This window comes from Morchella importuna (assembly GCF_003444635.1).
Source record: "Morchella importuna strain M04M26 chromosome Unknown Morimp01GS007, whole genome shotgun sequence".
Classification (NCBI taxonomy): Eukaryota; Fungi; Ascomycota; class Pezizomycetes; order Pezizales; family Morchellaceae; genus Morchella; species Morchella importuna.
The window spans coordinates 80,394-92,988 of NW_025763404.1; the positions used below are offsets into that span (position 1 = coordinate 80,394).

The 12,595-nt window shown below is 45.5% G+C and overlaps 3 protein-coding genes across 3 annotated transcripts; 1 reads left to right on the top strand and 2 right to left on the bottom strand.

Moving 5' to 3' along the window:
- Positions 1 to 1,639: 1,639 nt before the first annotated feature.
- On the bottom strand, positions 1,640 to 3,046 carry LAJ45_03229 (uncharacterized protein; the record flags this gene model as incomplete). Its single annotated transcript, XM_046112816.1, has 5 exons — positions 1,640 to 2,164; positions 2,228 to 2,322; positions 2,381 to 2,491; positions 2,566 to 2,850; positions 2,917 to 3,046. The coding sequence occupies 5 exons, from the start codon at positions 3,044 to 3,046 to the stop codon at positions 1,640 to 1,642; spliced, it is 1,146 nt and encodes a 381-aa protein (XP_045973693.1).
- Positions 3,047 to 3,994: 948 nt separating this feature from the next.
- LAJ45_03230 (uncharacterized protein) lies at positions 3,995 to 5,836 on the bottom strand (the record flags this gene model as incomplete). The annotated part of the gene is made up of 9 exons (XM_046112817.1): positions 3,995 to 4,045; positions 4,102 to 4,169; positions 4,228 to 4,502; positions 4,555 to 5,345; positions 5,403 to 5,457; positions 5,513 to 5,554; positions 5,629 to 5,654; positions 5,725 to 5,748; positions 5,825 to 5,836. 9 exons carry the CDS (start codon positions 5,834 to 5,836, stop codon positions 3,995 to 3,997), a joined length of 1,344 nt encoding a protein of 447 aa, XP_045973694.1.
- Positions 5,837 to 9,369: 3,533 nt separating this feature from the next.
- Positions 9,370 to 10,917, top strand: LAJ45_03231 (uncharacterized protein; the record flags this gene model as incomplete). The annotated part of the gene is made up of 2 exons (XM_046112818.1): positions 9,370 to 9,466; positions 9,542 to 10,917. 2 exons carry the CDS (start codon positions 9,370 to 9,372, stop codon positions 10,915 to 10,917), a joined length of 1,473 nt encoding a protein of 490 aa, XP_045973695.1.
- Positions 10,918 to 12,595: the final 1,678 nt, after the last annotated feature.

A 12,595-nucleotide genomic window follows, 5' to 3' on the forward strand; every position in this document is an offset into this window, starting at 1 on the left:
GGACCACATTGATTGCGGAGAAGAAACATAAAGTGTAGTAGCCCCTAAAATCGGGCTAAGAACATGTTCCGATTCCCATCTTCATCTTCCTCATAGACGATCACTCGCTAGGCTTGGGGCCGAGACATACGATACAGAAAGAAACCATTCCATATAACAGATAAAGCTTATACATCAGTCTTAGATCCAACCTGTAACACAAGTTGTTCAGCATCCTTCATGCCCCTGGTGTTCCAATACTGACCCTTGTTTTACGAATTAAACAACAACTGGCATGTTTACAGTAACACACGCACCACAAACGCGCAGATCAATCGCGCCAAATCAGGCCAATCATCACACAACATATAAATATCGCCGGCTCAACCTACTCAAAACCGGCTCCGGCTGCAGTATAAAATAATCGTGACCCTTCATAAACGAATACCAGGACCAGGGGGGGCATGCTTCCTGCTCGGATCCTCCCTTCCGTATGTGCAACCTGAAGTCGGCAGGATCAGCCCCAATATATTAAGGTTTTGACATGGCAGCGGAACAGCGGAGCATCCGGCTAAATGCCTTCTAAATTGTGGGCCACGTTTGTACGAAGGAAAGACCTTTAGGATATGTATTATCATGATATAATGCGCCGGGTGTTTAGTAGGTATCTAGCCTCAAGGTCTTCCTAACGATTATAATTATTCATGCATTTGGCCGCTGATTGATTGATTCGTTATTGGTTCCACATGGCATTATGTACTGATATCCGTGGTCAATCATGATGAATAATTATATGAAGCCAGATACTTGGCTTGGTTTGTTTTGTGAGGCCAATTGACGACTGGCAGATCAATACATAGCTTAAGTACATGTAGTCATTCGCAATTAGTTCTGAAGTTGAGAAAAACGAGGGGTATGTTGGCAGGGATTACCATGTCTTATGATGGTAGTTTTAGATTAACTAACAGTGGAATTGGGGTATAAAACGGCTTTGTACAGGGACCTCACGATGCGAAAACAATTGGTCTTTGAATTTCCAAGTCAGACAAACTGCAATGGCGTTTAGAAAGCGGGAGTCGGATTAGGTTTACGGCTCAATCACAACCGCAACCGCAACCGATACACCATTTTTGCCATAGAAATGACTCAGGTATCGGAATGACAGCAGAGTACAAAATCAAGCCTTTCCCCTAGCATGGTCCCATCGTTTCCATTCATCCCAATCAGCTCTCATCCACCGACACCATAAGGCTATTTCGTCCACAGCATTTATACTCCCTCCAGAAATTCTTGATTATGGTTAATGTGATGCAGGGCTGTGTATGCCCGTTACAAACGAATGTGGAGCCCAAGTATCCCCGGTTACTTTGAATCTTGAGGTATTAGGCACTCGTTAGGAAATAATTAGCCTCTTATCATCGTGGCGTTACTAGCTCTCGAAATCCCATTTCTATTTTAAAGACTAGGTTTTGAACAACTCACTTCGTGTTACTGAAACTTGTAATTTTTCTTTAGATCCGTACTATTAGATTTAGTTATAATAGTAGGATAAATTAAGAACAAACTTCCTGGAACGTAGGTCGACTTAAATAGTTATTCCTCACGCAAAGGCGCCGAGTGATAATTTATGACCTGCCCATCATGGCCACTGTCACACGACTTAACTAAACACTGTCACAAGCCACCCAAACACAGTCTTTGCCATAATTTGAGGCTTAAAACCAAACTGGGCATCAAAGATACACGCGGCATGCACCTCCTTCGGGCAACTTTCCACCGTCAAACCCTGTACTCCTCCCTTCCCCATCCTCTCACCAATCTCCTTAATGTCATCTCGTGATAGCTCCCACTCACCACATACGAGTAGTGTCTTCGCTCCTGGGAATCCTGTCCACCAACTTGGGTCTGCGGATAAAGGAACATTATACGAGTTGTAATCCGCGTGATCGCAGAACTCGCTGGGGGCCCATGCGGCAGCGTTTTCGGCGTAAAGGTAGTCCTTCTCAGCATTCTCTTTGAACGATTTGGCTGTGTTTTCAAAGGTTACCCATGGTGATAATAGGAGTATGCCACCAAAGTCTTTGGAGCCGAGTGTTAGTGGCTGGATGTCCTTATGAGGGTGGAGAATATGAGAAATAACGCCGAGGGCTAGGTTTCCGCCGGATGAGTCGCCCCCAATTATTATCTGGGTAAATTATTGGTTAATATGTTTCGATTACTGGTGGGTAAATTTTTGGAGGTTACTTACATCGGAAGGTTCATATTTTGCTTCGTTGAGAAGATGCCTGACGGCTTCTACACCCTGAATATACTGAACGGGGTACCTGACTTCTGGAGCAAGTCCTAAACCCTACTGTCAGCATATTATTCCGAATTTTCAAGAGGCCATGTATTTACTTACCGTATTCTACGATACAAAGTACGGCCGTTTTCCCGCTCTCCTCTAGCCTCTTTACGCACTGCATCAGGAATATTACATGTCCTGACTTTAGAGGTCCTACATACCCCCCACCTATCACCACCCATCACTATCAGCCCTCACTCGGACCACTTTTAGAGTTCATAACACCCAAATTAACAACTCACCATGATACCACAGAATAACCTTTCCCTCGCTGCTCCTCTCACCAACTAAATGCAGCTTTGCTCCATGTACCAACTCTACTGTCTCTATCCGGATATTCTCTTTCTTACAATACTCATCCACCACATCACTCGTACTCGGCCACCTCTCCCGCCGTTGCTCTGGACTCTCTGGGCCGTTCATTGCATTCCGCCGTGAGATGCTGGTATAAACTTCACGATGCCATGTTTCCGCACCGTCAGAGCCTCGGAATAGGGCTTTGAGGCCCGTTGAGAGATACACAGCAGCTGGAAGCATAGATGTTTTAGTGTATGAGGTATTTCTGTTGGTGCGGGATATAGGTATCTACATACGTAGGCTCAACTTGCTTTTGTAGACTTCGAGCTTTTCGCAGTTGATGAGCGGCATTTCGGTTTCTGAATCGGTAGTAGGTTGCTGGGGCGGGGACTGGGACTCGGAGATTTCGTTTGGTGGGGTAGACATACTGGCTCCTGTCTATTCTATTGGGAGGTTACCAAGTAGAGATCGATGGTTGTAACTGACTAGTGACCAGTTTTAGCTTTACGAGTGACAGGCAAAATTGGCTTCTATTAGAGTAGGGATATTAGGGAGCTCTTCATGTATAGGATACCGGTGATGGTGGTAGAGGTCGGGTAATTCTACTTTACCCTCGTGAGCATACATAGCCATATGCGAACATCTGTAAGCCTTGTCTTCTTTACTACATGTGTAATGCGAAGTGTATAACACACAATCATCAGCCCACTACATGGACTCCACTGAAGCACTAGTTAGATTGTCGCAAGATTTGCTCTATATGCCAACTAGGATTGAATAGGAGTGCGGTAGGGGTAGATATGAATGCTTGAAATTTTTGCACATGGGCTCGAAGTTAAGGTAGTTCTTTGAAGAAACCACCTAGATCTGTAGTGATGGCTAGGTACCACCACCACGGGAGGCGCAGAGATTTGATTTTCGCTATGCCACGGGGCTGTGCGAGCTCCAACCCCCATTATCGATTACAAAGTCAACCACAGCTCGATAAAGCTCTGCCAGGGCTAGAAGTCAAAATAAGGTTGGTCTAAATAAACCTGAGATCGTGCCTAGCCTTACTTTTATCATCATCTGTCACTCTACCAATTTATTACAACAGGGGCCACATGTTCACATCCGCCTCAGTACATAAGATCACCAAGAATGATGGGAGGTTTGATAAAAGCAATGCACACGTTTGAAATTAGTCAAGACTATGGAGCATTACACCCTTTTCGATCACCTTTTAAACCATCCGTATTCGTCATATGCGCTCTATTAAAAAGTGACGGGTATAGATTCAAATTCCAACAAAACGAAGAAAAAAATTGCCACTCTCCACTTTCATCTGCACCGAACTCAAATACTCGTAATCGTATTTTGAAGTAAAGTAAAGATTTAAGCCTCCTCAGCTGGGAGCTCCTCCTCGTAAGCCTCGTCCTCGCCATCCTATTTACCGAAGTGTTAGTGCTGGAGGGTAGAGTGATGATTGCGAATAAACTTACAGAAATGGTGGCGTCTTGGTATTGCTGGTACTCAGCAACCAAATCGTTCATGTTGGACTCGGCCTCAGCTGTAGGTGAAAATAAGGTTAATTCGGGCTCTATTGCTCAGGAAGGATCAAGACTTACTGAATTCCATCTCGTCCATTCCCTCTCCAGTGTACCAATGCAAGAAAGCCTTCCTCCTGAACATGACAATAAATTGATCACCAATACGCTTGAACATCTCCTGGATACTGGTAGAGTTTCCGATAAAGGTGGAGCTCATCTTCAGACCTCTGGGTGGGATTGAGCAGAGAGCGGTCTGGACATTGTTCGGGATCCACTCAACGAAGTAGCTTGAGCTCTTAGTCTGGATGTTGCGCATCTGGTCCTCAACCTCCTTCATTGAAACCTTTCCGCGGCTGTTTGACTGTTTAGTGAACGTTTCCCGTTACTGGAAAGAAGGAAACTTACAAGAAAGTGGCGCAAGTAAGGAAACGACCATTACGGAAATCTGGAGCAGCCATCATGTTCCTGGGGTCGAACATTTGCTGAGCAAGCTCAGGGACAGTGGTGGCACGGAAGGAATGAGCACCACGCGAAGTAAGAGGTGCGAAACCAACCATGAAGAAATGGAGACGCGGGAAAGGAACCATGTTGACGGCCAATTTACGGAGGTCAGAGTTGAGCTGACCGGGGAAACGGAGACAGGTGGTGACACCGGACATGACAGCAGACACAAGATGATTGAGATCACCATATGAAGGGGCGGCAAGCTTGAGAGTGCGCATGCAGATATCGTAGAGTGCTTCGTTATCGATACAGAAGGTTTCGTCAGAGTTTTCAACCAACTGATGGACAGACAAAGTAGCGTTGTACGGCTCAACGACGGTGTCAGAGACCTTGGGAGAAGGGACGACAGAGAAGGTAGCCATCATTCTATCGGGGAACTCCTCGCGAATCTTGCTGATAAGCAAGGTTCCCATACCGGCACCAGTTCCACCACCGAGAGAGTGGGTGATCTGGAATCCCTGAAGGCAATCACACCCCTCGGCCTCACGACGGACAACATCCAAAACCTGGTCGACAAGCTCGGCACCCTCGGTGTAATGTCCCTTGGCCCAGTTGTTACCGGCACCGGATTGACCATACACAAAGTTGTCGGGACGGAACAATTGACCGAAAGGACCGGCACGGACAGCATCCATGGTACCGGGCTCAAGATCGACTAGGACAGCACGGGGAACATATTTGTTTCCGGAAGCCTGATTTGCATGAGCTAAACTCTAAATGAATAGAAAGTAAGGGGTGCTTTTTCTTACCTCGTTGAAGTAGACGCTCATACGCTCAAGCTGGAGATCGCTTGTTCCATTGTATCTAAGGGAAAATTAGTATCACTTGATAACACCTAAAGGTAGATTTGACAACTTACACTCCTGACCCATCAAGACCGTGCTCACCACCGATGGTTTGCCTATATTAATACGAAAAGTCAGTCATCTACAGTCCATCGTTTTTCTAGAAGACGCAAAGAAAGATGATGCGCACCAGAAGGCACTACCAATTTGGTTACCCTATAGATAAAATGTTAGGAAAACGGAAGGGGCAGTTTAAAAAAATCACTGAGCAAGATCAGGGTCTTACACATTGACCAGTTTGGAGATGAACCTGAATTCAGTTTTATATTAGCAACAGAGCTACGGGATTAAGCACGCGATATCAAACAGGGAGAGATGGAACATACGATTTCACGCATTTTGATAAGGGTTGATTATTATTGAGATAGAAATCGAATACAAGGAATCCTAGAGCTTCGTGAGATCGTGGGAGGATGGAGAAGGAAGATTGGAGGATGTAGAGGATGAAGAGGAGAGAAGGGTGGTGTTGGTGATGGATGAAGGAAGGAGGTGTGGTGGCGGACGGGGGGGTTAGACTGGTGACGGGAAGGGACGTGGAAAAAAAATCAATGCGGCTGCTCGTGCAGTGCTGCGGATAGGAGAAAACCAGCACTTCCCATACTGACAGACCACCACTCACACACACACCGCCTAATCTCCGTTGCCAGCAACCCAATCCCTCGCCCACTCTCAGGAGAGTGATGGACAAATCCCTCAGAGCTGCTCTCAGGTAGCAGGTGGACTTACTGTTCAGAGCCAGTACTTATCAAGGTATCGTTTGCGGTATCTCCTATTCACTTTATCGCACTCATAATCAATTGAGCTTAGCCCAAATACGAAGACCGAGACCTGGCTCTGCCGTATCGATAAAGGGGCGCCCCTAACCCTGTCTTCCCAAAAGTTTGGCCAGGAACAAAAACATCATTGTTGTATCGGTACCATTTCCCGGACCACTCAATCTCACATTTTTGTATCAGCGAAATCCTTTGACTTCATGGAGCCGGTCAATCTTCTACTTAGATGCAACTTTCTGCATTAAGCAAGATGTTTGACACCTGTGTGGTCCCTGCGTAGCCCAAATCTTGACTGGTCACCTGTTCGCTCCCCACACCCCACCGCTCGAATGTGGTCAAGCCTGCACTGGTCCGCATTTCAAGCCTAACTCGAGTTGGAGGAACGGCGATTTAACCCCTGTCAAAAAGCCCTGAACCGTAGGCAATCCCGCCTGTAGGTACACCTGCAGCCGCTCGTTAAGTTGTCCAGAGATCTCTGAATATTCACTCTGCTGAGAAAGATTATTACGATCTGGGGGCTGTCGATTGATTAGGGTGATGCAGGTACCGATGTGGATGCATATATATTATTGTGAGGGTAGGCCATAATCCATCTACGTTTTGATACTGAGGAGTTGAACTCCAAGCTACAACCGTGGAGGTGGGTTATTGAAACTAGAGCTTAAGGCAGCTATCGGTTTTCTCGATCTTGGGGTATATCAGCATTTAGTCCCGGATAATAGATAATAGAGATCATGGAGCGTGAGCTGATTTCTTGACTACCGGTGTCAAATGTTTCGAACAGCTGGTTGGTTGCTACTAATTTCAAGTCAAATAGGCCAGACCTACATCTTAGCACGGGCTATTGCATGCGATTTAGTTGACCAGCTGGGTGATAACGTGGAAATGATCAACTACCACCCCGGCTATTGAATAGTACAACATCCACCAAGGATCGATTCTTGTCTCCATTCCGGGGTTTATAGCTTTTGATGTTTTTGAAAAGTCTTGAAATTCGGGATGCACATGGCTGAACTTGGAAAACAATTGATTCATCACCAAATCTATTCAGGTAAATGAAACACTTCGGAATAGATTCTTGCGAATATAGCCGGTCTTTGGGGCGTAAGATTGTATATCATCGCCCCCCCAAAAAGACTTAGCTATTCATCGGTATTCCTTTCCTGTCTTTTGTCATGTTCACTTTCCTGAAGCGGTAAACATCCTGTACTTGGTTGAGCTAGGATAGGCATCGTAATGCGAGCCTAATAAACCAAACAAAGCCATGGGTAATCAATACATAATATTTGAAAATCCGCCTGACCGGACTCTGATTCACTTTATATCAAAGTAGTCTCACCGCCGCGTGCTACGTGAGATGGTGGATCTGGGCACCTAGACGTTCCGAGTCCCGAAGCGCGATTGATCACCATCGGATCCAGTACTCGCTTTTTCACAAACCCACATGGGTATCCCAAAACCCACGGTTCAGCTGCCGAATGCACGACTTGTTCATCCGAAGCTTGGGATCTTCCTGTACCAGGGATCTATGTCCGGAGAAGCTCCTCTCAGCTCCAGTTGGTTCAAAGTCTATGCTTGACCATATCGAGAACTTGTGTCTTTAGCAATGAAACCAATAATAGACGCTGACGATAAGCGAACAACTGCCGCGCTATCTATCTATTGACCGAAGCGTCTGATGTCGGTGTCCAGGCATACCTACTGGTCATCACATTATCTAGCGGGTTGACGGGAAGATACACCAGAGGATATGCACCCAAAACTCTATTCTACATACCACATAACAGTGAGCTAAAGATATCTTCTTCTTCTTCTTATACTACTACCACTACTGCTGCTGTTATTTATCTACTGTCTCCGCTAATATCAAGATGGTACGATCTACGATCGCTTCAACTGCGATTAATAGAGAGGCACCAATTCATGAGATAGGATGGATACAATTAAAGCTTATGAACCTTAACTCGTATTATTTGAACTATAACTATATGTATTGCCACACTAGCCGCATGTACTATTAAGTATTTTGTGACGTCGACTGGACTGTGCAGCTAGATACTACGAAGTCTAGAATCTGGAGTCCATCTCGATCGCTGGAATTAAGAGCGGAGGCATTTCTTGGAATGGTTAAAGAACCTAGAATGCTCACTTGACAAAATACTCGCCAGAATATTCAACCCGATATGTTTCACAGACTGCGTGAATAGCCTGCTACCACCGCCGCAATCATGTGTGACATGTTTGTGACTTCCCTGGGAATCTCACCTTTGCCCCAGGAATCACACCCTCTGGTCTAGCTGCCTTGTCTCTCCACACAAGATGACGTTCACTCAATATTAGGGCTTCCATAATAAAACATCACGCATTTTCTGCGAGAAAAAGAAACCAATCAGCTACTAATAATCGTACAATTAACCGAGAGGTCAGAGATGCGGGTGACCATGAATTTGCCTGATTTGCCAATGACTGTATGTTTGTTCCAGATGTTTGGTAAGAATCATATTATCTAACCCATTGAAGAACAGCACAACTAGGGTAAAATATTCCGGAGGGTAGGCCTCAATCTAGCCCTGATCCTCCTACAATTCTCACTGCTGACTTCGATGAATACTCATGTGTCTACCTAGTGGGTCATTAAGGTTGATCGTTATGAAAAGAGCAGTTCTGCGGTGACGAAATAATTAAAGCCCGGTACGGTGGGTTGTACTGGGAGTTCAGGTGCCGTAGCTCAGCTTTCTCATGCATTCTTATCCAGGTAAATGTTGTGAGTTACGATTACCTGACCGAAAATAGGTCACACTGTGTCCGACCACGGGCAATGATTACCATCTTAATATTCTCAAGAGCGGTGCGGTAGTGTCATGCTGTATGTAAACTCTTTTGGTAGGCTCTGGAAAATATATATATAATGTGGTCTCTCCGCTATAATCAGTATATATCACGTCGCCATTCGATATCAGCAATACCCATAAGAATCAGTTTTACTCCACCAAGCCCAAAAACCTAGCCAGAAGATTTTAGTATTTAAGAAACTTTTTTTTCACTATCAATTCCTCTCAACTTTACTCACACACACACAAAAAAAAAAAAAAAAAAAAATGCATACTCCATTCTTCCGAAAGAGGGACTTGATAGATCAAGGGTATAATCCCCAGGTGGAGAAGATAAGAAGAGACGAATATCCGCAGCTTAGAGGTGAGAAATGAAAAGATTGCCCTATAATATACTACCTTTCCCTTACAATAGAATTAACACTAACACTTCAATTAGATGCTGTCTACCTTGACCATAGTGGGACAACACTGTATAGTAGCTCACTAGTAAAGGCTTTCACCAAGGATCTTATGAATAACCTTTATGGAAATCCGCACTCCCATAACCCATCGTCAACCCTATCTTCGGACAGGATAGAAGCTGTCCGCCTCAGAGTCCTAGGGCTCTTCAAAGCCGACCCAGCTGAGTACGACGTTGTTTTTTGCGCCAATGCTACTGCTGCAATCAAATTAGTAGCAGACGCCTTTGCTGGACACACTGGTGGGTTTGAATACAAATACCACAGAGATGTCCACACATCACTTGTGGGGGTCCGAGAATTGGCAACCTCTTCCCACTGCTTCGACTCCGAGCACGAAACCGAAACCTGGCTTTCCTCAGAAAAGACTACCTTCACCGCCGAAGAAAACAAACTCGGTCTCCTTGCTTGGCCAGGGCAATCCAACTTTTCCGGTCACCGTCTCCCACAGAATGATTGGTCCGGTCTTCTTCGCAGCCGCCGCCCAAACTACTACTCCCTCTTTGACGCGGCAGCTCTTGCAATGACCAAGCCTATCGACTTTAGTAATCCTTCCGAGGCACCAGACTTTATGTCTTTGAGCTTCTATAAGATGTTTGGTTTCCCAAATCTTGGTGCCCTCATCGTTCGCCGTGCATCTGCCAAGGCTCTAGTATCTCGGCGCTATTTCGGCGGCGGAACCGTGGACTCCCTCATCGCCAACAAGGACTGGAAAGTCAAGAGAACCAACGGACACCCGCATGAATTTCTCGAAGACGGCACATGCGCCTTCCACGCCATAGTGGCCTTAGGACATGCCATGACTTGCCATTCCAAGCTGTTTGGGGGGTTTGCACAAATCTCACTTCACACATCATCACTCGCATCTTTCCTCACTGCAAGGATGTCGGCACTAGTGCACCCAAAGACCGGCATCAGGGTTGTTGACATTTACTGCGAAAATGAACACGCCAACACCCACACCCAGGGACCAGTCATCACATTCAACCTCCGATCAGCTAATGGGGAATGGATTGGCTACTCAGGTGTCGAATCTGCGGCCGCGGGAAAGAATATTCACATCCGTACAGGTGGGCATTGCAACCCGGGCGGTGTATCCTACTTTTGTGGGCTTTCGAGTGAAGAGATGGAAAGAAACTTCAAAGACGGACATGTGTGTGGAGATGGCCGTGATGTTATGAATGGGAAACCAACTGGAGCTGTGAGAGTTTCATTAGGTGCTATGACTACCATTGAGGACGTCCTGAAGTTCCTAGAATTCATCAAAGAGGAATACGTCGAAAAGGATAACAGCAAGTGGAGGGCACGCGGAGGTAGGGTGGCTAACATGCTCTGTAGCCTTGTTGATTTTTGATCTCAATTTTCTTTTAATTCTTAATTCTGTTAATTTTTAAACCATGTCGTATACGTACCCCTGTCAACCATGTAGTTAAAACCTCCTGTTTATAATTTCCTTATGCGGATCGTCAGGATCAATATATATCTACATCAAGTTTCCGTCTTGTATCTCTGCTTATTCTTTGGATTGTTTTTCTTTGTCGATACGCTTGCCAGTACATGAATTGTTGTTTATATAGCTACCCCCATGAGCCATGTGTATATGTACATGAAGTTACATCTCAGCTTCGAATTGAAAGAATCACAATGTATGTATGTCAAATTAAACGATCAAATGATTACATGTATATGTGTTCTGAACTTAGCTAGGTCTATAGAATACGTTTTCTGGATGCAAATTAAACTCAAACCGGCCGTTGATTAAGTTCTGTCTGAACAAGTCGAAGACCATGGTCTAATAACCCTCATAATCACTTCTGGGAAAATGATTCCCTGGCCCGTCTACCGGTCATATCCCATCACTCACTATCTTACTCCTACTTCAAAAACACCGCCATCGTCAATTCAGCAGGTAATCGTCTTAGTTTCAGCCATAGCTGTGTCTCAAGATTACCCCTTACTGTCTCACTTCCATGCGGGCTTTGAGAGGTCAGAGCTCAGACTTCGTCTCACGACTTGGTAAGACCGAGAGGTGACAAGAAAGACTCCTGTACCTCGGAAGATTCCAAGATAGTTCTCGGGAGGTGGTCGAGTGCATAGTTCTCTGGAGAAACCTGAGACCCAAGAAGAAACATAGTGGGGGTCATAAAATCTGATTTGGTTGGCTCACTGTGCTAGAAGAGTTTATTCCACGAGTCCCGCATCGATCGCAAGTGTCCCAGTGCATGCAAAGGAAGATACCGACGTTTCTAATGAGGTTTTTATGGATGTCAGAGTCAAATCTAACTGCAGAAATTCAATATCACAGGTATCATGCAGTCTGGAGTAAAATCAGTGCGTTAAGAGGGTTAGATCTACCAGCCATGATTGCGTATACGTTATCCGGATGTGGCTTTTTCCACAAGTCTGTAATGTATTTGGAATACAAAGAATCAAAGAATTCTGCAGATATGTCGCTTTGATCATAATCTGGTCGTTGTAGTTGGTTACCGGGATCTTCAACCGTCATAGCATATTTACAATCCCGCTTCCCGGGCCCGGGTCGGAGATCAATAGCAGACATGGTTTGGGATTGTGACTCTAGGCGACATATGAAGTTCGAAACATGAGACGACTCGAAAGCGGCAGAGAGCACCCACGAGGACCCATAAAGCGGCGAGTTAGGACCAGTTGCCAGGAAGGGATCATGGATGACAGCACCATGCGGCCCACGGTAGGAGTTGCCCAGGAGCCCACACATACTCAGAGTTATCCTAGTTCCTCTGGATGTCTTATCGGTATTCCGTTCCATGCATGTGCAGCACCCTGCAAAAGTGCTAGCGATCTGGTTTTAATATCAGTGCACAGTGTGGCGCACCCGTAATGTTGATATTAATGCTCAGATTGAAAACAACGAAAAATGGTGATTTTTACCCTTCATTGATTCCGGAAGTGGGAAAGTCTTCTCTTGGGGGATTTTTGGTGGCCGCGGCCACAGTTACATATGGAGAAATGTCTCACTCCGAAATCGGAAAAATGAACACTTTTGCAGAGTG